Raw genomic sequence first — 25,283 nt, 5'->3', positions numbered from 1 at the left:
ATTTAGAGGCTCCAGAATCTACACTTTTTTTTTTTAAAATAAAGCCTCACGATCTTAACCCATTTGTCACAAGCTGGGAGGTGCAGCTTCATCTGTCTCAAAGCAACAGCATTGTCCAAGTAGCTCTTTTTGGTCTGGATACCTCCCTTGACACTCTTCCAAGCTTTCCATTGCCTTATCCTTGCCAAACAACGTATGTGCCAAGGATAGGGACAAGATCAGGAAGTAAGTATTACCTTGAACTTTGAGGACTTCAATATCTCAATAAAAGATTATTGATGGGAATCACCTGCATGTAGTTGCTCACCCCCACTCTTTCTTCCCCTCAGCTGAGACCTTCCTCCCTGTGTTTCTACAAGTTTGTCATTCTGGAACAGAAGGTAGATGCTCAGTGATGCTCAGAAAAGAAGGTGCAGCTTTGGGAATCTGAACCTTGGCTAGCTGCTGTATCGCACAGCAAGCAGGGTTTTGTTCAGCAACAAAGTGGCCTGGATAGGGCACAAAGACAGAAAATGCACCTGATCTTTCACCAAGTCCTCCATTGTTCCCAGACAGCATGAGAGGGTATTTTAGAAATCTCTTCTGCAGACCCACACAGCCTGAAGAGGATCCTGTTCTGCTCAAAAAAATTAATCTCTTAGAGGCTTTCATCACCTTGTCAAAGTCCCTAGTGGCCCCTGCCTGCCCTCCCATGAAGAGTTTGATTTCCTTTTAGGACAAGCTGCTTTTCAGTGAAGTATTGTGCTGTTTTTGCGAGAACATCAGACACCTCCAGGTGTCCCTCAAGCAGGTATCTATCAATAGTTGCAGCGCAGATTTTTTCCAAACAGGTCACAGAAAACAGACAGTAGGCATCTGACTTCTGTTTGAAGGGCGTGTTAGAAATGCAATTCATAAGACATGTCTAGATTACATTTCTGATGCTGCATAATTATGTGGGTCCAGCTTATCTCTAGTTACAAGGGCAAACAGGGAGGACTCTGAAGGAAGAAGTTGAGCTGAGAACAGACAAAAATGTTGCTGGCCGCCATCAGTTCACACTCACTGAAAAGGCAAGGTCATGCAATACTATCTTTCTGCATTGTTAAAAATCTCCAAGGTAAAAGGGCAGTGTCATTTCAAGAATATAAATGGCTGCATGAAACAATTTTGTCTCCCACCAGAGGTGATGACTTATTGCTCAGGATAACCAAATCCTCCAGCAATTATGAAAATCGACAAGATCTGGAGCATCACTGCTGATCTCCATATGGAGATTAACAGCCCTCATTCACTAAACATCATGGATGGGAAACAGGAATAACAGCTGGCTGAGTCAGGCACCGAGAAGTGAGCACATTTTTAGCAAGACTGTTCATCATTCATTTATACACATCAGGTGAACTAAGAGCAGATAAAGAAGCACCCTTCCCATTAGACTTTCAAACTCACCTGGAGGTTGGAATCCAGAAAAGAGAAACTCCCATTCTACCACCTGTGATGGAAACAGGTAACTAAGAAATACCCATAACAAAGATTACAATTTCACCAAAAAAATGTCCAGAGGCAGCTGCTAGAGCCTCATAGGAGGGAGGGTACAGGATAAAGAAGGCAGTGGCTTTTCTTTTAGTACTCTATTACTAAAATTCAGAAGGTGAAAACTCCAACTTCTGCCCATTTCCACTGATCAGGCTGTGCAGAGTGCAATGACAAATGCACCTACCATCTGTGGCTCAGAGACCTGCCTGAAATTCTTACTTCAGTACCAACAGAACCAGCTTCTCCAGCACTTAGTGGATTTACTTCTCTGGGGCTTTGTTTGCAATTTTTAACAAGTCACATACCCATAAGGAAGCTCTCCCTTGGGTCCACATCCTCAAGACCGCCCATGTGAAGGCTTCGCTAAGAAATCAGGCAGCAGCTGCTCTCATCTCCATGTCGAGGGTCAGTGGAGATGGATAGTATAGTCATACCCCTTAGCTATGCTCATAGGTGAGCAGAGCTGTAACAACAGGATAGAAATTGTGGTCTAAACAATACTCCTTCTCAAGAGCAGGACACTGCTTTTCCAGATTCTATTTCTTGCTTTAGAAAGGTAGAGAAATGAGGTGGTGAGGCATGGTGAGGAATTATGACCTTTAAAACACAATAAGACAAAAATCAGGCTGCACTGAGTAAGCACTCACTGGTTCTGGTACACTGGAGAGCATGTCATTGCACAGTGTCTGCTTTAAAATCTGAAAACTTTGTGGAGGCAATAAGGACTTCAAGAACACAGCCTGGGACACTCATGCATTAGCATTTTAAAAGTACACCTGTGCTCTGCTGATGACTCTTGTACTGTTTGGGTCAGTGAAGTCACTACTGCAAGCATTTCAGGCAGGGGTACTCCAAAGTCAACATGCAGATAACACGCTCCTTGGGTAAGGATCTAACCAAGCTACTGAACTTGCTTGATCAAGAGAGCTCAGCTCACATCCCAGCTGGAGCAACCTCCTGGCTTCACAGCAGGCACCCCGGCAAGGCTAACTGTGCTGCAGCCCAATGCACCCAGCAATAGCAGAGACAGGACTCTTCACACATACCTGCACCCAAACCGTGTTCAGGGGAGCACCCCATAGGACAGATTCAAAGCACAGGGACAACAAGGCTTAGCAGGTTTACACTCCCTCAACTCACATGGTAAAAGAATGCACCCTTCCTGGCAATTTGTTACATAAGCCAAGAAAACATTTCACCTTCCCTCCATGACACCTCACAAGGTTTTACAACCACTATATACCTGATGGTGTCCAGCTTACTAGTGATAGTAGTAAAAAAGCTGACTGTGCACGAGGATATGTCCTTTCTTTACACTCTGACCACAGCTCCCCACAGATGAATGGGTGCAGGCACTGCTGACTGAGGCAGTGTTATCACACAAGGAATCAACAGCTATAGACAACTTGAGCCCAGCAGCATTTCCAAGGCTCCTTGCCTTCAAGATCAAGCAGCTCTTTCCTGCTCAGCTCTTTCCAAACCAGGTGTGTCACAAAGGTCAGGGGCAAGAAAAAAGTAAGAAAACTAAGGTTGTTTGGGTTGTTTTTTTGTTTGTTTTTTTTTTTTTTCCTCTCTCTCTTTCTATTTCACTTTTTTATGTATTACAAACCGGGAAGGAGGTCAGTACTGCTATGAAGCTCAGTCATCACTGCAGTTACTCCAGCTTGCAGACAGAATAAAAGGGTGATCTCAGACCCTCAGGGCCTGTCTGTCATAACAGTGGTCTCTCTCCATGTATCAGCTCTGTGTTCAGAGCAAATGAATTGGCTTTTGGCATGAGCAAATTCCAGGTCCAGCCACTGGCAATCCTGAGGATGCCAAGCTCCAGTTAAGCTGGGGTGAGCAGCCAGTGCTCAGATACTTGGGCAATCAGGTCCAGCTTCAGGCTGTGTGGCTGGTTAGTAGAGAACAATGTTAGTAGAGAACAATGTTGGATAGGGCATAGGGGTGCCCAGGAGCTACACAGAAGCAGGTAATGCCCATGCAGTAGTTCTGCCTGACAACCGAGTCAGGGAGACGTGTGCCCACTTTGGTCTGCGTCAGGATAGCCATTGGTCAGCACTAAGTAGATGAGGCAGGCAGAACCCAGCTAGCTGTCTCCTGACATGCTTGGAGACAGCCCAGGATAGCCCACCTGTTCTTGAGTGTGTGAGCAACACACATTTGTCCCAAAAAGAGAGGTGCTTTTTTCCCCAATTTTGGCTGGTACTACCCTCTGCAGTTTCAGCAACTGTTGTTTGGGTTTGTTTGTTTGTTTTTTTCATAAGATATGCAAACCATAAAAAAGCCAGGAAATATTTGGAATCATTTAGCAAATAGAGCAGCCAGTCTTGTTTCTTTGCTTATTTGAGCAGGCATGCTCTCTAGTGAGTGTTAACATTTGCATAAGGAACATCAGAGCTGCGCTTCACTGTTTCAGCCGCTGCATTTCCCACTATTGATTGCTTATCGTTCAAGCCCAACCCTAATACATGTCAGCAGACATAAGCTAGGAGGCAGCTATGTCCCCACTGGGAGAATGATATACTATCACTCTTTTCAAATGAGCTTGGAGAAACACTACATGTATATTTAACAGAAATTCCTGGCTCTAACTGACTGCAAAGGAATTTCAGTGGTTGCAGAAGCGCAAATCAACATAATCTCTCTATGACTAGACTGAAAACCAGGTACTAAAATTGAGTTATTCATATGAGAGATTACTTTGCAAATGCATTCATTAATTTCTGTTGCTATTCTATCCTCACGCCCCTCCCTTCATTTTTGGCATTCAGGCTGGCAAACGCGGACGTTTGCTGAAGTACTGTGTGCAAAATTAAGAGCAATAGATATCTTCCCCATTATCACCCTGACCCTCAAAATAATATTTTATCTTGCCAGACATGTGAAGGGACAAGGCCACAGGCAGACAACATCAGAAGGTTATTTCCAGTAATAATTGGGAGGCTGCAATACTGCTGTGAGACATTTAGCTTTCTAAGCTGTGGATATTCCCAAACTGGCAAGTGCCATGCACTTGGGATACCTGAGCTGGCTCTAAAAGAGCTCTTCCCAGAAACAGGAGCTGCACGGGGTCTAATTAGTGCCACCAAAGGAAAGAGCAGATCAGCTTGTGTGCAGAGCTGCCTTGCCTGTGAGTGCTCGGCAGGTCCTGCACAGAGCTGAGCTGTACAGGCACATCAGCTCTGCTTGCTGAACGTCATCAGTAAAAGACCTGGGTCTTATTTCCAAGCCAAGCACAGGGAGCTGGGAACAGGGAGCAAGATGCACCCCATCTCCTCCCGGCTGGTGATGCCCATTGGCTCCCAGTCAGAGGTCTTCAGGTTCACAGAGTGCCTTGCTGATACATTTGTTGAAGGAAGTGCTCAGTAAGGGAGTGGTAACTATTGAGAGGAATGTCACTTGGATCTAAAGGACCTTCTTGCAGTCAGGTCAGAAGAATGAATGCAGTTGTATGTGGACTCAGTCAGCCACTGGGGCAAGTTATTATATGGTGATGGCATCACACCACTAAACAAGCATATAAAGGACCAGGTCTGTGCTAGCAAGCACCACCAGTGCAGGAGAGGCACGACTCCGATGTCTACATACCTTGCCGGTTCCTTAGACCTCAGATCTGGTTGCACAGATAGTCAGATTAACTCAGTTCTTTGTGACAAATAAATCCCATCCCCAGTCATAAAGCACAGCAATTCATAAACCCCACAGTTTTGCACAAAGATAAGTTTAGTTCTTATCTATATTTAGCCTGTACTCAGGGCTAAACTACAACAGTTGCTCTATCCACCCAACAACCCCTCACCAGCCAGGAAGAAGAAGTGGAAAAAAGGAGAGCAGACCTGTGGGTAGAAGTGAGAACCTATTTTAGTGAGATAACACCAGTACCAACAGAGATATACAGAGCTATACTCAGCCAAATGAGCATCCAGTCCTCAGGAGCAGGGAGAAGCCAGAGAAGGAACAAGAGAACACTCAACCAGAATCCCACAGGAGCTCCCCTTCCTCAGCAAACCTTCCTCCTGTATAATGACCGTGATATTATGGGATGGGCTATGCCTGTAGCTAACTCAGGTCAGCTGCCCTGGCTGACTTGAACCTGCTAATGGCCTGCCTGACATGGCTGGGCTGTGGTTCTGTCCCAGCCAAACCAGGACAGTTCTTCAAGGCATATGCAGCTGTTTAGCCAGAGTTATTCATGCCTGAAATAAAAGGTGAGAAGTTAACAGGATTTGGCCACTGGGACAACTGGACTCCAAAGAGACATGATCATCCAGACCTACCGACTGCTCTGCTGGGCTGAACCCAGAGTGATCAGTCAGGGAGGGGCAGCTGGCCCCAACACCTCTAGGCCACACCTGAGACCTCTCCTGTGTGCACATGGGTGTGAGGGCATAGAGAGGCAGGGAAGGCAAACCAGGCAGGACCCTGTTCTACAAACACTATGAAGATTCCCTAGCACATTGAATGGGAATTACTTAACATGTCCCATCCTTGCACTGTGGCACTGTACTGTCTTCCTTGTAATTTTAGACAGAAGCATCAAGGTGGGAAACATCTCCTGGACATCTTCACTGTTCAGGAGAACTACTAAGACACTAACATAGCAGGAATCTGGAAGACTAGGTCAAATATCTGACATATGCAGCCACACACAAACCACCGCTGTGCCTGTTACTCAGGATTCAGCTGGAGCAGTGGGACACAGGTTTGCGTCCAAGAATTCATCTTTCCAAGTTATCAGAGCTGTATAGCTAGAACAAATCCCCTTCCAGGCAGAGCACAATAGAGTAAGGTTCCTTGTGAGCTGGCAGCTAGGCAGGAAATCTAAGTCTACCACATTAAAACTGATCACATGAAGTTCCTTTTCACTCTCAGCTCTGCTCTGTGGAAGGGCTGTGCATGAGGTACTGCTTTTTAGGTGATCTTTTTTTTTTTTTTTGGCCCTGTATTTCTTGAGCTGTTATTCAGAAATGGCTTTCAAACTCAAGCACTGACTGTATTCAATCCGTTGCACAATGGTGTGCAGTAATGCAACCACAGGTGCCCGTGTGCAGGTACAGCAGCACCAGCTGAGAAGCCCACCAGCCTGCTTGTACCTACACTGCTCCCATACCCTGCAGCCTCCCTCCATCCCACTACACAGTCATGCTGCTGAGTTTCCACCTGCTCAATGAGCTGGAAAGTTAACAGGCTGGAGGATTCGCTCAGTTTTCTCCGTAGCTTGCTTTTACTTGGGAGAGCATGATTTCTGTGCATGCTGGACCAGTATGCCCTGGCAGCCCTGGGTAACACTGTATCAGAACAAGCCAGCACCTCTGAATTATTTACTTCAACTCACATGAACTTGCATTTCTCTTCCTTTTTTGCACAGTCACCATGATGCTTGCCACTCCATGAGTAAGCTGGAGAGACAGATGACACAGATGATGAGGTTGCTTTAGCGATTATAACAAAATATGACAACGCATTTATCCAGCTCCTTTCAGCAGCATTTTATTTCATTTCAGTTCATTACTGTGTAGCAGAACACCTCTGGAGAGTTTATTTAAAGGTGCTTTGGAGAGGTACGTGTGGAAGGCTGGGTGCAATAGAGAAACAGACTGGAGGAACGAGTTGAGCAGCACTGAGTTCTGATGCTGAACAGAGCCATGTCTTGGGGAAAGAACAAGCGAGGAACTAGCTTTGTACTACTGACCTGGTAGCATATGCCTTGGTGGACTTAACCAGTCCTTAGTCACAATGGGCTGGTGGGGTTCAGTACTGTTGGGTTCAGTTTCTAGAGTTTCCTTTAACTGATGGGCTCATGCTTTTTCTGGAGGCTTTCCATAATGACTTCCCACCATTGTTCCCTCCATTTTAATTAGTAGCAGAGATGATGCAATCAGTTCAAGTATTCAGCAAGATACTATCTATATATATTCATAGCAGTCCAGGGGTTAAAGACAACACTTGCTAATCCCAGTTTTGCCACCAGTGATTAACAAAATAATGTAATGAATATAGCACTGTGTACATCAACCAAGACCAGCCAGAACCATTAGCAAACAGAAGGAATCTCTGAGGGAAGCTAAATGAAGGTTGCAGCTTTGCGTTTTTTTTCTTGCTACAGCCCTTTTGCCTGTTACTGGGTGTACACTCTCTGGAGCCTAAACATCAAAAACACCAGCGTTGGTGTTTTTGACTGTAGTGGAGGCTGAACTCCACAACTGAAGCAGCTCCTCTGAGCCCTGTATCAGTAATTAATAGTTGAGGAAGATTTGGAGTTGGAGGATCCTCACAGGACAATCACAGCTGAACATGCATGTCCTGGACACCACGGAAGGTAGAGGGAAAACATATCCTTCACAGAGACACTGTCTCTGGTCCTTGTTCCTCACTGCCCCAGCTTTTCTGCATTAGTTTACATGGCTGCAAAGAAGGTGTAACACACAGTCAAGGGCCTTGCAGGCACTGAGCACTTCCCTGAGTGAGTAGGGAGGCACTGGAATCACTGGGCTCGCTGCAGGTGTTCCCTGTGATCCATCTTTGACAGGTAAGATCCAGTCTCTCTTCCTGAAAGCACCACAAATGGTATCTTGACATAGAAGCTGCAACCAGTTGCTGCAGCTATGGTGGTGTTGCAGAGATTGGGGGGTCAGAGCGAGGGGAGAGTGTGTCCTCAACCACTCCCCCTCCTCCTCTGCCATCCTTCCCAGGGTAGTCCTGACAGTCCTGGTCTCCACCCTACGTGGTGGCAGGAGGCAGAAGAGCCCCAGCACCTCTCAGGGATAGTGGCTGCCACGTGACACTCATAAGCTCTTAGACACAAGGGTGCCCTTACAGTAGCGCTAGTCATGGGGTCTTCTGGTCACTACACAAGTTATAGTGCTGGTGGGAAAGGTTGGACTTTGCAGTGGCCTCCCTGCAGGAAGGATTGTCTCGTCTGTGCTGTTTCAGATCAGCCAAGTGGAGTTATCTCTTGATACGGCAATGTGGGAAGCTGTACTCTGGCCTGCCATCATCTGTGGATGTAGACCCAGCCTGTACCTCGCAAACACAACCAGCCAAAGTCTGCTCTAAGAGCACTGACTTCAGATAGGAGCAGACTTGCCCCACAAGGGATGCCAAAGGCTGGGAAGGGAAGCTGGCTGATTTGCACAGAAGCACCTTGGCCTTTATTCTCTGATCAGCTGAAGCCCTCAGAAGTGGCTATTAGCACACTCTGTGTGTGAGCCTTGGCACACAGGGGGCAGGAGAAGGATACGAGGTCGCTAGCCCTTCACGAAAAAATTCCATTCCTTTCTTTGCACAGTTCTGTTGTGAATTGGCTGAAAAGATCATCAAACTCTCTCCCTATCCCGCCAATTCACGATGGGGTGTAAAGCAATAGGGAGGCCTGGAGACAGAGCCATCAATGAAGTGCCTGACATCTTAAGCCAAAGCTATGATTTGTACCCACTTAAGTGGACAAAAGCAGCTCATCTCTCTCCTCTCCACCTCCCCAAAGGAAAGCTAAAACAAAGGGGTCACAGGGGTTGAGAATCAGGGAGAAAAGTGGCTGTTTGGGCTCAATTTTCACTTTGCACGAGAGCCTGCTTGACTTGGGAATCACGTATCATGTCTTCTCTGTGCCTAGCAAGACCTCAGTCATGTCTTCCACGTTGATATTCCTAACACAGAAAAACTGAGAGAGAAAGACAGGGCCGAGCCAGTTTAAAGAGAGGCTGATATCCCCAATATGCACCCACACCTCTCTGCTCAGCAAATCAGGCTGTCTGGAGACTGAATGAGAGCATGTTCCTCTACCACAGAAGGTCAGTAAGATAAAAATAACCCCCAAAAGCCTATATTCAGCATGGAAGCACAGTGCTGAGCCAGGGACAATGATAATAGGAAAACACAATAGTTCCTCTAAGCAGCCCTAAAATAATAGATTATAAATGGGCAAAGGGGGAGGAGAAGGGATGGAGGGCTATTTTATCACTATTCTAAAAGCATTCAGAGGAAATAAATTTGGATTGATTTGACAGACTGTTCTCAAAAGCCAAAATGTGCTAAATATAATGCTGAATTTTCCTAAACACAAAACATGTCAGCAAGAATCCCCTGGCCAGCAACTTTTTAGTATGTGTGCTTTTTTGCCCCCCTCCCTTTGTTTAGCCTTTGCCCCACGATGGTTATTTGCCTTTCTGGAGAGCTTAATCAGGAGCTATTAGAGGTAGTCACTCTCCAAGCTGTATAATGTTAAAAGTCCATTAGCTCACCCCAAGCAAGGCTGGCAGGAGGGAGATGATGTACTTGCTGAAGTTGAACGAGCTATTTGCATGCTGAATATCTCTAATCACTGAGCCATGCCAGGAGAATCTGAACATTATTGCACTCAGCTGCCCAGTGACCTTTTGAACACACTCGCTTTAATACAAAACAAAGTGACAAAACATATCCATCACTGAACCTGCAAAAAGGGGCAGATGCATGTTTTTAAGCAATTCTAGGCATCAACTATGCACACCTTTAAAAACATTTTTTTTGGAGAAATAATAATTAGCAAAGCCTCTGCCAGATTCACTTGCATTATGCATGGTTGCTTGTATTATGCATGGGTTAATAAAATACGACAGATGTCTGCTTACTTTTGGTTTGATCACCATCAGTTTAATCCAGCAAAGTGCACACACTTAGTTTCAACCGCATTTTCAAGTCCCAATGGACTTTAATGGGACTTGGGCCCTGTCCTGTGACCCTTCAGCCCAAGCCACCACCTCCTGGACACTGGATCTGATTACCCAGCTACCATGTGTGTTCATCGCTACACAGCAAGCAGATTGGGGAGACACCTAAATAAACCTTCTTTACAGAAATGTTTTCAGAGGCTGCAGCTGAGTGGAGCCAGGTCTAAGCACCAGTCACTGCCTCTGGGGCAGAGCAATGTGACCTTCAGGAACCGCTGGCCTTAAAGGCTTTAAGTAGTAATTTTTCTCTGTATTCCAAGATTTACCAGAAAATTTAAACAACTGATTGGATACCGCCAGCTACTGGTGGAAGTTTGGCACCAGGACAGCATCTTACATGAAGCCAGCCACCCTGTACTTGTTTTAGAGCTCAGTGCCCGCAGAGAGAGTTTGGGCAACAATTCACACGGCCCACAAAACTGGCTAACATAAGTTGAGCTGTGGGCACATCTCACGTCAAGTGACTGCTGTCTTTCAGTGACTGTCACTGACCTGTCAACTTGTAGCAGACACAAGCCTGTCTCACAGCGTACTATAGCCTCCATGAGGAGACCAAGAAGTGGAAGGGCACAGAGCTCAGGTGTCCCTGTCGAGCCCAGAACCACCTCAGCTGCCAAACAAGGCTGCTCTCCACTGGAACAAGGCAATCAGGGGAAGTCCAAGAATTTAGATCAAAATTAGAGCTATTTCTCCAAGTCACAGAAGGACAACAGAAAAGACAGACCATTAAAGCACAGCTCTTCCAATGGCTTTTGGGGATTGTCTTCTATTTTAGGCAGTGGATGGTTAAACTCCTGCTGATACTTTGCTGAATCTCCTGCAAAGAGTGACTCTCATAGTCAGTTGTAGTTCTCTGGTTAGAGCATCAACATTTCTCCAGGCTAGAGTATTCCAAAACGTGGAGAAACTGATTTATCACAGCCAGCCAGAAGCGACTGAGGCTTCACATAACATGCTTGAAGGACCAGACTGCAGGCTTTCACAAAGCTCTTGGGCTGTTGTTCTCTTCTGCTCTAATTTGAATACACCCCCCCCCCCCCCCCCCCCCACCTTACACAGCACAGAGAATAACCCCCAACTGTCCCATGGTTTTGTCAGCTCTGCAGCAGCTCAGGTTTCCCCCTGGAGTAGTGACAGGTTCTTCAGGGTCTCCCAGAAGTGACAATAACTGGAACCAGTCAAATTAGCGGCTCCTCCCTTTGTGCTACTGGCCAGAAGCCCTATGGAAAGAGCAAAGCCAAAAGCTTGTCCCAAGAGTAGGACCACAGCCAGCATGCCTGAGGAGGCTCACACTGAGAAATGGAAGTGGAGCCTCTGAAGGGCACTTTTGCTTCCTCCCCATCTTTCTGATACCTCAAGGCCAAACCCTCCTGGCTGGGACTCCCCTCCCTTTTAACAGTGTAGGAGGCAGTAATACACAGACACATAAAGGAGACCTACATTCTTACATATGCAGCCAGCCACTCACTAATTGTCCCAACCTTCTTGCCACATCACTCACCAACAGGGAGAAGCCAGCAGGAATGTAGCTAATGGGCAAAAGTTAAAAAAAAAAAAAAAAAAAATCTTAGCCCCCCTAGCAGTGGGTGCAGAACTGAAGTTCCCATCAAGACATGGGCTCACAGCACTAACTTGTCTCCTCTTGACGTCAGTAGGGAAGGTGACTACATTGCTAGTTTAAAGCAAAATCCCTCTTACTCCAGTGTTTGTCAGACTGGCCAAGTCTTTAACCCCATGGGGTTGAGTGCTCTAAAATGCTTGTGTGAACGACTTTCAAGAACTCCCCAATAGGAAAAGCACTGTGGTCCACTTGAAACTTGCAGGGGGTAATGAAGAAACACATCACCTCTCTGGGCTGGCAACCTGCTTCAGGAAGTTGAGCCACAGCATGTGGAAAGGAGCAAATAGTAGACTGAGATTCAAAACCTACTGGAGATTAGGATTCTGCCTTCCTGGGAGACATGTGGTCCAGGCAGATGATATAACGTTCTCTCAGACCTACCTGGGAAATTGCCTTCCAGTCCAGTAAAAACCCAAGCCTCCTCTCCCCCACAAAAAAACCCAACACACACACATTTTCCCCATAATGCAGGAAGAACAAGATGGATACTTTTCAAAATGATTTTTAATTAAAACCAAAAAAAAAGGAGCACACACCAGAGCTTGACATGGGCTAGCCAAACTGCTGGTCATCCAGACATTGAACTGGCATGAGGAAGGCTGTGTTTCTGCGTAACTCAGGAGCACCGTCACGGACAGTGGGATTCCCAGGAAAGTACTCTGCCTGCTAGGCTACTGCTGCTTTGTGCTGAGCAGATCCTTCTCATGTGGTGATGGGAAACTTCATCCTGGAGCCCAGACTCTTTTTCCAACAGACGGAAGTCCCAGAGACTGGGGAAAAGACCATTTCAACGACTGCATTTTCCGAGCACTTCTGTAGAGGATTCCCAGTTGGTTCTCCTGCCTCCCCCGGCAGGTTACACAGGTTTAAATGGAGACTCATCTTTGGCAATAGCCACACTGGAAGGACCCAGTCCTGCTTCCACTGAAGTCAACACATGTCCTTCCCCGGACCATAAATGCAGCTGCACCAGGGATCACGATCACTAGCCAATTGTGCTTTGAAGTTAAATCCTCATCCACTCCATCTAGCCAGCAATTTCTGAGAGCTTCTTCAGGCTCATGTAAGTGTGCACCAGTAAATTCAGGTAAATGTGAACATCTCGGCTACAGCAATGGGGTGAAGTTTTCAAATATGCCCAAGAGATGGAGGAGCCAAAGTTTCATTTTAAGACATGACTTGGGCACTAGATCAGGTATTGAAACCTCCCTGACATCTAATAAAGCAGTTTCCAAAGCTGCTGGTGTGTTGCTCCACCAGCCTGGTTTCTTTACCAGAAAGGCTGGACTAAAAAAGTGACACATTTTTCATACACAATTTTTATCTGTTAGAATTTGCTAGATATGCGCCTCATTTGTCTGTCAAATATTTAAAAAATACCTCAACCTGCTCTAATAATCACATTTTAAAACATGCATCAGGTTTGGATCAGAACAGCTTCTCTGGGATAATCAGTAAGCCCAAATTGCTGATTTAAGGCCTAAATATCAGTCACTGACCAGCCAGCCACAAAAAGCCACTCTGTCCTTGAACTCTTGGAATTATTTTTGGCTCAGACTAACCCTTGTTACCATACATCTTATCCTACACACAAAAGGAAAGCATATGTGTTTTTCAAGGCTACTGTTGCACCACAAGTTTACATACAAACACAACTTCTGCAAACATGAGACCAAAGTAAGACCTCATATGTTCCAGGGTAAGTCAGAAAGTCCACAGGAGTCAAGGAAGTGGTAACTGCCATAAAGGATCAGGCCTAATACATGCATTACAGAAGCACGGTCGCTCCTTTGCTCGAGGTCTGGCTGATTCACTTTGCACATACCACTGCTTTAGCATTACATCCTTATCTAACGGTAAACCTGTTTCAACAACATGCAATACATATTAATGCAATATGCACTGCAACACACAGTATGCATCCAAAGAAATATGCCAATGCAAAAATCTGACTTCTCACACATAGCAGGGCTAACAAGGAAGAGCCTTTTACAAAAGACAATCAAGAAATCACCTGAAACCATGAGACCCGAGGGGCCTCAAGCAATATGCAATACTGAGACCTAATAACGGATGCTAATTCATGAAAGAAACACAAACAGTGGGACTGAGGTAATGGCAGAGATTTCATTAGTGCAATTAACATTTATAATGGTATGTTCTTTAATAGAATTTAAATAAGGCTTTGAATAATTACACACACTAAAACTAACATTCCATAACCTTATTCCGCATGGAAAAGCAGCAGAAACAACCCTCTGGACTGTACAAGGTCCAATTATGAACAATTACATTCAAAGTAGATCAAAACAGAAACAACTCTTTCCCCCAAAAGCTGCATCATCATCTTTAAAGTCAACTTTCTCCCCTAGTGTGAGAAATGTGAGGAACAGATGAACTGAGCTTCAGCCCAGCAGATCTGGCCTCATCAAATCACCAGTAGTGCTTTCCAACCCAGAATCTCTCCTCATTTCTTTAGGGTGATGGAAGCTCATGGAACAAGGAGTGAATTTCCAAAGCAATGGAAGGTCAGTTGTCCCTTCCCCAGGCCAATCAATGTTCATAAATTATGCAAGCTTGAAAAAAAAAAAAATCTACATTACACTGTGGCATGTGTGTTTACAGTGCATGTTCTCCTTTAGAAACTACTCACAGACAATGGGGCTGGGTGGGTGAAAAAAATCAAAGCAGCATATGAAATAGTAATATACAGTTTCAAAATCTGCACCGTCCTGCAGAACCAGGAATTATAATTTATTCAGATTGTTCTCAACAGATCCAATCTACGCTGGATATGTAAAAAACAAGAGACTAAGTCATCAAGAAAAACCAAAGGAAAAAACCTGCACGCTGCAAGAGTTTTTAAAAACAAAACAAAAGAAAAAAATACCAAGAAACATTGATGAAAGCTCAGAAAAATTTATCATCAATTCTGAAGTGGGGCCTTGTGACATCATCTGGGTTAATGAAGACAGAGATAGACTTCCCAGGGTTCTCAGTCACTAGCTGTTGCAACTTTTTGGCTAATCGGTCATCAGGCTGGTTGGTGTCCCCTCCATCTGACTGCGGGGAGGGGATGCTGGTGGTGCTGCCCCGTCGTTGGAGCTCTAGCGTTAGCCGGTTGGCTGCTTTGACATGTTCGATGGCAGTTCGAAGGTGTTCGGCAGGGTCTGAGCGGACTGAGGACAGCTTCCGTGCATGCAGCATGACGGTTTCTTCAGAGAGGTGCTCCAGCATATTGCACTGGGGGATGAAATAGTTGGGGCACATCTTGTTGACCAAGCAGTGCTGGAGATCATCAATGAGACCCAGGAGGAAATGGGCTGCGTAATCCTCCTGGGCCAAGTAGTTGGCTGGTAGCCTGTCACAGGCCCACAGCATCATGCTCCGCAAGTGATATGGACTAATGGCTTTGGGGCGGGACAGCAATTTGATGATGATAGCTTTGCAGGCCTGATAGGCTTGCATGAGGCTGCTGGAGATGCACTTTTTCAGCTGTACTTCACTTCTGGCAAATGACAGCCTCCATTCATTGTCCTTCTTCCCCTTGTAGGAGCATGCAGGCACTAAGTAAAACCCACTTATGACTTCCTCCTCTGTGATCTTCCCATCCCAGAAGTGGTTCTCCATCAGCCAGCTCTGGGCCACAGCTGGCCAACCTTTGAAGGACACCACAGGGACAATGTCATACAGCATGCGGCTGCTGCCCACGCCTAAAATTATGGATATGATAGTCCCATTCTTTTCTACCTTCTCCACCTTTGGCATCCCTCGCTGGGGTTTTTTCTGGATCTCAGAGAGGACAATGCTAATGGAGTCATAGAACCAATCTGCAACTTTTGTTGGAGAGAAGAAATAATTGGTAGCTCCATTGATATGATCCACGATCGTGCAGCAGTCCTTCCATTTGCTGATAGTTCCTTCATCAAACAGACGCAGGCTCAGCCAGGAGTGGCACAAAGCCGAGTGGCGCATGTCCAGCGTGACCGGCTGGTTGCGGTCATGCAGTTTCAATGCGGGCACAAGGAGGGTGAAGTCCATGTCATAGTCCGTGCCTCGTGCATAAACATTCAGCTCATCAAGATCAATGTCCACCACACCTTCTCGCACACCACCTGAAAGCAGCAGGTACTCGTTGGCTACAGGCAGCTTCTGGTCAAGTTTCTGAACCATGCCTGCAAAAGAGAGAAAGACAAGTCCTTTCAGGAGAAGGCAAACAGATCTGGGATATAGGATTTAACCAGGATTAAAACTCATCCCAGGGAAAAAAAGCAACCAGAGGTATCCATCACTGTTTGTGTGACACAAACATACATCAAGCCCAGTACTCAGACGACCTTTAGTCCCACTTGACTCGGGGCAGGGCCTTCCCTGCATTCCTGGGAACGGGTGAAGTCCATCCTAAACATCACCCTGTGAGCAATGGAAAAAAGCAGAAGCCTCTGGTAAAACACAGCAAAGCTACTTCCAGGACTAAATTTATCTTCTTAAACACTTTCTAAACCAGTTTTTCACCACATTGTCGCTCATTTCCATGGTATCCAAACACCTCCCTGACACTTCAAAAAGAAAAGAGAATATTAATTGACTCACTTCTTATTTTCTCTCTGGTATAAGAAAAAAGCTGGACCAGCATCAGGGGGTTGGTTTGCATGTGAGTGAATAAATAGCTATGAATGCTAGTTCAAGCAGGTCTGATTTTACAATTTGTTTTACATTTACTGATGAACAAGGCAACATCAATGAAGGCAATATGTTCTCCTCTTATGGGGGAATGGAGACAGGTTAAACTACCAGGCAATTAGAGAAGCCAGGTTTGAAATTGGTTCTTCAAGCTGTAATGACAGTATCATGCCATAAAAATTTCTGATCAGCTCCCCAGAGCACAGACATGAAGACAGATTTCTATTTTCATCACCAAAACCAGACACTCGCCTTCACCCTGCACCGCCTGCACCAGTTGCACAAAGCCAGTTTTTCACTGTGCATTCTATATATACCGCTATACTCTGTTCACAGAACGTGAACAGAAGACTGAGAAAAGACTCCATACAGTATCTCAGATATTAGCACCTCATTCAATGTTCAAATTAGGCTTAAAATTGAGCTCTGCATTTTGACTGCTCTGCAGTCTGCTTCTGCTATCTGGGCTGTTTCACTCAGGGTGTTCGTCTTCTGGTTAAACGCTCTTGATTTCCTCCCAGCCTCAGTTCAGATAGCACATCTAGGGCACAAGGGAACTAAGGCCAGTGACTGAATCTCTTAAAAGCACTGTAAAAGGGATATATTATTTCTTACAAGCCCAAACGTACTAGTTTTTGTTGGCACATGTTACTTACTGTAGCTTTCAAAAGGCACTATAGTTTCTTTATATCAGGATGGTCAAATGGAGACCTTCCATTACAAGGAAAGCCAGTCTTAGAGAGACATTGGTGGGAATAACTAGACGGAGGCATGACAAGGAAAGTCAGAAAGCTGCCAGCCACACTGTCAGCCCAGGAACCTCAGACTGACACATGAGGAGTATTTTTTTACTGTAACACTAACACAAATGATCAGCACTAGAGTCTGAGCACCCATCCTGGCATGGCCCCAGGTACTGCAGAGCCTTTCCTGAGCTAATGCATCCCCATGAGATCACAGACTCTGCCTGAACTGAACAGGTCTCCCTAGCAAGAGTGCAGCAGCAGCACTCCAAGGCGCTGAGTGCTGCACTAGCCTGAGTGGCACTGCAGTGCTTTTGGAGAGGCTCACCTGTCCTTTCCTGCATGCTAGAACAGGGGCAAGGAAACACTATCTGCCTACAGGTGACCCATGACCAGAGCAAAATCTAAAGCTACACTAACACTGATTCCTTGGAAGAGCGAAGGAGGCTGTAGGAAGAGGCCTGTGTGTGAAGGGGAATGTGTCTTGGGGCAATATTCAGGGTAACTGTGCAATCCCCCGTGTGAAATGTCTTGTTAAATACACTTTATCTGTTTCATTGCTTCCAAGAGCACTGGACACTGATCCAAAATTTTCTGCTCAGGGCTGTGATCTGCAGCATGCCATGCAGATCTGCAAATATTCTTGAGAGGGGCAGATAGAATGTAACTATCCTACAGAAGAAACTGTTCAAACCTATAGAATTCAATAAATTACGTATTTTTCTAAATATTTTTAAACTTGAAGGACAAAAAAATGTCCTGTGAAATTCTGCGGTGTGCCCTTTGCACCAAAACTTCTATCCTATGATACAGCTGGAGCCTTTAAATGAAAAAGAAAATGATACGATTTTTCTAAAAGGTAGAGGTTCTCCACTACAGAATCTACTGTGAGATGAGTTGCTCTCCTTGGACTGAAGAGATCCTCTGTCTTTATGTGGAAGCAATAGAGTTGACAGTCTGACCCCATTCAATCAACAGCAAGTGGGACTCAAGCCCTGCTTTCTAAACGCTCCATGCTCATCTGCCTGGAAAATAACAGTGCACATGTATGATCAACCTCCAAAGAACAGGAACAAGAACAGGAGCCACTCCTGCAACGTTAGTTCTATACCACGTTACAGCACTCCTGCCTTCACTAACACAGAGCAAAGCTTGCACCGGACAAAACCTGCACAGCCTGCCCTACTGCCAGAGGGGTTACAAAACGCCAGCTAGCAAAGGGGAGGCTTCTGCTCCTTGTGGGCAGGAAACATTTCAGGAAGAACCATCCTGTAGAGTCAGAGACACAGCAAACACTGTCATGTAGTAACTGCCACAAAAGAGACATCTCTCTTCCCTATAGCAGAGAAAGAAAAAAAGAACACAAATTTCAAGCATCCTTGCAATCGGAAATGCTTTCTGCCCACAGAGTACTCTTTACTATTCCTCTAGAAAGAAAATGTTTTCTGAGCTCACCATTAAGCCCAGTTTGCAAGGCTGAAGTGTCCCGAGAGGGAAAGGTGCCGTATACTGCCAAGAAGTCACTTGGTTTTCCCCTTGCCAAACTCTAGACCTACCAGCAGAGGAGGAATATTAAAAAATAATCAGGCAATGGCTACAGGAAATGAACCAATGTATCATCAATAACTCTCTACCTGGCTGGCTGCAGAGTTTAAATCCAAACCCTTGAGCTCTGCCTGGCACAGGATTTCCCCTTCAAGGCCTGGACCAGCAACATCTGCAGCTCTTCCACAGAGCTAGAGAAGGAATTTTTGCTAACAGATCATAGCCGATCCAACTCAAGCTGTGGAGCAGGGGGTTGAGACGAGGTCGCCTTGAGGAAAATAAATTTACAATAGGCATAGAGTGTTCTATAAATACTTGACACGGCCAAATTCAGGATTCACTAAAGCTTTAGGGGTTTGCAATGTGTTCAAACTGCCCTCTCCCTAATTCATAAATCTATTTGAAATGTGAAGGGATTTCAAGGAATCCCATTAGCCAACATTGTATGGCATACACTACCCTGGCACAAAGCTTTCATCCCAAGTTTCAACAGCCCAAACGCAAGCTGAGAGAACCATGTGTACACACACCAGAAGCAGGCACTGCAGCTCATCAAGCATGTAAGTGCAAATACAAAGAAGAAAAATATCAAGATTGGTACTTGACCCAAGTACTTAACATAATAGCACCAGTGGGCCATTTGAGTTCTGTTCTTTCCATCTCAGTACCAGGATCATCATCTGGGAGGAAAAGAGAACAGGGATTACAGATAATCTTATCAAATTTGTAGAAGCATTGTGGAGTTGTCTGTAAAGACTAAACCCAGAACTTGTAGGATCAAACAAAAAAGTCATTTTAGCTGAAAGACCAGCTCTCATGGCATCAAAATAGGTTCACTGATATTTAAGAAGTCTCTTGCTGCTACCAGGCAAAATGTATAATTTGCAGCCATCTCTTGTGTGACACGTTCTTTTTAAATAGTTGTTTGACAAACCTGGCATTTTGCTAAGTAAGAGATTGGTGTTCAACTACCAATTCTGTCTAAAGCACCTTAAAGGAGCTCTGTTTTCCTAGCTGTGTAATTAGTATAAGTCCTTCCTGAGCTATAAAACTTGGCATCGTTAACAGGTAAGGATGCTTACAAACATGAGAAGAGCAGGGAATATAAGAATTAGGAGCAGCAGCTGTAGGTCAAGCTTGCTGGTTAGTTTACTAAACAGTCAGTTCAAAGTAACACATGTGAGCAAATGAGTTCTACAGACAGAATTTCATTCCATTGTTGTTCCTTCAGTGCCAGGAAAACAGGATTTATTTCTACTCTGAGCACTGTGATACAAGGAGAACAAAGGCAGAGAAAAGAGATTTTCCTTTTACATAACACCTACATTTGGGATACATCCTTGAATGAACTAGGACTCTGATGCACATGACACAGAGGCTATTCTTCCCATCAAAAAAAAGCAATACAAAAATACTCTCCATCCATTACAGAATTTCAGATGAACCACTGCAGTGCCTGCTGGGATCTGCTGCTATTTCATGACCAGCTTTGTGTAAGTAAGGAGGAACACATAGATTTGTCTTTGAAGAAACTAACCACAAGAAAAAAATTAGACAAAAACTTATTTCTAACACACACATCTCCTAATTTGGGCTTCCTTCTTGAAGGCTTCCTTCCTGATGCCTTAGATAAGCAACCATTGCTACCAAAAGGAAATGTAAGCAAAGAAAGATGCCATTCTGCTAGTCTAACCTGGTTTCATCAAACTGAATGGGGTGATGTTCAGGGCAGTCACTGAATTAAGGGACATTTCTGCTGCACAAGAACTAGAGAGAAGTCAAAAGAGCAGTGGGGTGCTCTGAAAGGCTCCATAAAGGAGGATCTGCAGAACGTTGCAGACAGCAGAAGCGTATCGCGGGAGTTCTTCTGGGAGCCAAGCCAGATCCAGGCACTAGCTCTGCACTGGTCCTTTTCTCCAACTCAGACTCAAGGCAGTAGTCTTGCTCACGTTCCATTTCAGCCTGCTGGGGAGGAGACAGTCCACACCCTTGATATTCTACCTTGACGCCTGCATCACCCACTCTCCCTGCACAGCCTGCAAGGCTCCCTGTAAGCTGCTGAGACCATGAGTTACTGTAACAACTCTGTCCTTGCAGGCTTCCTGTGCCAGGAAGGATTGGCAAGCTGGCTCAGAAAGCTCATGTGGTCCCTCACAGATCATCTGTAACTTCTTAATATCACAAATATATTCTACACATCACAGCACAGAAGGCAAGCAAGGGGTTACTAAACCATAAAGATACCGTGGCCAGGCTGCTGAAGGCTTTTAGGGGCATGATGATGCCCAGACGTGTGTAAATGATGAACATAAGCTTATCTGGGGGCTATATAGCCAGGAGCTTGCCCCTTCTCTCCAGAAGGAAAAGACTCCAGATTAATGGCAAGAGGCTGGCTGCAGCCCACAGGCAGCTGTGCAGTGCAATTCAGCAAGTAAAGGTGATGTTAGCTGCTGCTCCTAATTACTGAGCTCCTCTGCTCACCTCTTGACTTTGCCATCCAATCTGATTTGAGAAGAAGAACAAGTCTGTGTAATATCAGCTGTTAAAAATAGCTGCAGCATGGAACAAACATGCCTGGTACCTACCCTTCAGCCCCACACTGGAGTTCAGAAGATGCTAGAGTACCTTCTCCAACCCTGCTCGAAGACCCTAAACACAATGGGTTCAGCCTAGGGACAGAGTGCTGTCTGTGAAGGATCAAAAGAACTAGGACACTTGGATGCTTTACACACTTCAACACATGCACGTGGACAGAAGGGAGGGAAAGGAGAACTGGACAAAATTAGAAGTGTCCTTCTCCCAGCTCCTCTCTCTCCCTCACATACCAGGAGAAAGCCTACAGAAATAAAACTGAGATTTTTCTCCAGGGAAATCCAATACCTGAGCTGACATTCTCAGTGATACCTTCTTCCCCTTGCTCCTTCTTACTTTGCAGGTAACTTAATCTCCACAAAACAAGAGGTTTGGATCCTCATTTCCTCAATCAATAGCAATGATATGGTGTTCTGGCACTGCTCATCAGCTGACCTTGCATTTAAAGTGTGCCCTTTCCAAACCATTAGCTTGTGCTCCAGCAGAAGTCTCCTATTACTTGCAGCCAGTCTTGCACAGAACCAAACCATTGTGTTAAGAAACATTTTTAAGTTATACTGAAAGAAAGTGAGCATCGCGCTGCTGCTATTGCACTCCCAGCACCTGGGAGGAAACATAGGTACATACCCCTCATAAAAGAAATCAGAAAGTCCCCACTGATGTCAATAGGGCTGTATGTTTAAATTCCTCCACAGACCCATCCGAGGCCCTGGGGCAAGTGAACTCCCACACAGGGAAGCTCTCCAGAGGGGTTCCAGGAAGCAATCATGTCTCTGTGGAAACCAGAAATGCTGCAAATTCCTTTTGATTCAACAGATCTGATTTGTCCTCACCGGTTCAGCACTTCCAGGAAGAAGCAGCACAGAGGGATGCTTGCCTTGTGGCACTGCATGCCCCAGCTCCAGGCACATTTTCTGGAATATGCAGAAATGTGTCACTGGGAGACTAACCACCCTATGCAGGGATGCAGAGCCTGAGCCCAGGATCTAAGACCTGAGCCCATCCAGGTTTGCAGGGAGATGACATACTGGGTAGTGTCCATTCATCTCACCAGGGTGGCCAAAACCATTATGTTGGGTGTATGCCCCCTGGCAGCCTAGGGAGAAGGTATCTTCCTTATATAGGTGGTCTCTTCTATAGGCAAGGCTAAGGATCACCCACATACACCACTGCCTCCCTCTTTTCTACTGCTTAATCCTTCCACAGGACCCAGCATAGTCTGGGCTCTTCATTTTTCCTCCCAGGTCTACCTAGATTGATACACAACCTTGGGTATGCCTTTTTTTCTTGTGTATACAATTGTTACCCTCCTGTAAGCCCCAAAAGCTAAGGAAGTCTGACCTCCTGGATGCTCAGAAAGTGCTTGGAATTGATCAGACGGCACTAAACACACACAAGGTATTATTAGCAGAGAACCAATTTGTAAGCTCATGATAAATCTCAGGATCCTCCTCTTTGGCCAGGCAATTCTTACCTTTAACTGCTGTAAGAAATGCATGAAGCCCCAGGCTAGTCGAAAACCAAAGAACTTTTGTCATTTTTCGTAAAGACATTAGACAGGGACTCTGTGGTTCCTTGACAATTCTGCTGCAAAAAGCAGATCCTGCAGAAGAGGAACGTTGTTCAAAGGAAAGATCCCCGCAGAGGTCTCCCAGCTATGCCTGAGTGACATGTGTTGAATTTCAGGGGCTTCTTTAAGACAGGATGGGAGGCTGGCTCTGATGCAGCTGGGATGCACTGATTCTTCTGTTTCCCTTGGTAATTGCAAATCTATTTATGAGCAGCACAAGTTCTTGTTACGCAGAAGAACTGAAAGAGTCAGCTTTTTAGGAGACTCTTTAGTTACAAAGCACACTTTGAGAGCACTATTGGTGGAAAGCAGACATGGGGTGGGAGGGGAGTGGGGAGGTTGAACCAGTATCGGTTTAGCCAAACATTGGAGGTGAGGGAAGGAAGCTGCTCTTTCCAGACCGATACACCGATGTCTTACTGATTCTACTCCTTTTAGAAATCTTGTGACACCGTGACAGAACACACTACAGGGAGCCAGCACCTCCTCGTAAAAGGAATCAGCTTCTTTCTCCAAAGTCTTCTTTAAAAACAATCTTAAAAGTAGTGCCCCAGTTTTTTTTCCAGTTTTCATGTGTCCTGGTGGAAGTCACCCAGATAGCTGAAATCCTGTATACCAACGAAGAGGGGTATTTCATGGTGCAAGGGGAAAATAGAAAAAAAAAACAAAAAAACAAACAAAAAAAAAAAACAAAGAAAAAGCCCAGATTTGAAGGGTGTGCCTGTACAGTAAAAGGTGGAGCTGTCACAAACACCCAAACCCACTCCGGCACCAAAACCAGCAGCGGTGTTACTGTAGTGACCTGCATGGCTAAAATGCTCAGGTCTCGGAGACCATAATAGCAGGGCTAGACTGCTTACAGAGCTGGAACCGGGATTTTCAGATGGAGGCCCTGCATCGCTGTGCATCTCTGCTTTGGGTAGTGAAGAGTTTAAGAGTCACCCTCCAAACTGATGTTGGGTTTCCAGCCTGTCAGTCTGCTTATCCAATGGACTTACTCCAGAGTCATATTATCCAAACTAAGATAAGAGTGTCTGAAAGCTGAAAGCCTACAAAGAACATGAAATGCAAGTCAAAGAGGTGCTTTAAGGTCTGAAGAACATGGGTGATGAGGTCTGAGAGCAGCTGACAAGCACAACAGAAAGAAGAAGGGACAGAAAGGGTATTTATAAGAACAGATTGCTGCTACACCCCACTTAACACTGTAGACTGCATCCATGCGGTGTCCATATTTTTAAGTGTGTGTAACACATTAAATTCCCTTTGGAAATGGCACAAGATGCCATTTATCCTGGAACTGCAATCCCAGAGACAAAATTTGCCAGGGGACAGATTGCACTATCAGTTCCACCCTCTGGGACTGAGAGCACACATTTGACTAGGGCTACATAGGGCCTTTTCTGCTCACACCCTTATAGAGCACTGCTAAGTATTCAGCAAGATGTTACATGGAGGGAGACTCACCAGGACTCCTCTCTTGGATCTGCTTACAAAGTAGCAACAGTGGGCACAAACCAGTTTGAGCTTCTTGAGTGCAAACACACAGCTCTTTGCAGAAGAGGCTGTTTTGCCCTTGTTTTCCTACTCCCTTCACTGTTACTGTGCTCTTTACAAGAGCATAACAACTTCAGTGAGGTATGTAACATGTCCATCTATCCTAGCATCCTGTCTCAGGCAACTGCTGCTGACTGTTTGCAGGCCAAGAGCCTAAAAGCAAGGAAAGTACAGCATAATAACTTTCCCTCTGCAAGATTTAAGCAGTCTCTAGCTTTGGGATTTCTCAAACCAGAGGCAGTATTTGCAGCTTTGTCTTTAACAGTACTGATGGACGTGTCTGCTGGGAATGTCTCTCATTGCTTTCTAAATCATTTTTTTTTTTGGTATAGTCAGTGCCTTGTAGCACTGTGTTTCACAAAGTACACGTCGTGTCAAAAAGGATTTCCTTTTCCTGGCTTGCTAGGAAATGAAGAAACCCACCTAACCATGGCACCTTCCACAGATCACTCAAGATTTTACATGGCTTAGTCATCTTTCTTTCACATTGAAAAGGACAACAACAAAATTTAATTTCACCTTCAGGATATTCCCCCCAAAGAAGCCAACACCAATCACACCACTCTACAAAGGGCGTTGACGACACTGGAAAAGATCAGTGGAGGTAGGATAGGGGAAGGTTTTGCAGGCTGCACAGAAGAAAAATGTCCACAGTCTCCCTCAAGCTCTCATCCCAATCTGACTAGTCAGCACCATGTGCCTCTCACAGAAGACACGTGGCAGCTCTCCAGTGATGAGCAAAGCCG

General features: G+C 45.4%; 1 protein-coding gene across 1 annotated transcript in view; it reads right to left on the bottom strand.

The window, feature by feature from the left end:
- Positions 1-14,760: 14,760 nt before the first annotated feature.
- Positions 14,761-25,283, bottom strand: part of MB21D2 (Mab-21 domain containing 2) — a 58,430-nt gene continuing 47,907 nt past the window's right edge. The window contains exon 2 of the mRNA XM_086468386.1: positions 14,761-16,025. Within this exon, the coding sequence (XP_086324512.1) occupies positions 14,761-16,025 (1,265 nt within the window). The remainder of the gene's footprint in view (positions 16,026-25,283) is intronic.

The sequence above is a fragment of the Leptosomus discolor genome, chromosome 7 (genome assembly GCF_034619465.1).
Source record: "Leptosomus discolor isolate bLepDis1 chromosome 7, bLepDis1.hap2, whole genome shotgun sequence".
NCBI lineage: Eukaryota > Metazoa > Chordata > Aves > Leptosomiformes > Leptosomidae > Leptosomus > Leptosomus discolor.
Note: the sequence above shows the minus strand (reverse complement) of the source record. Positions and strands in the feature narration are given on the sequence as shown.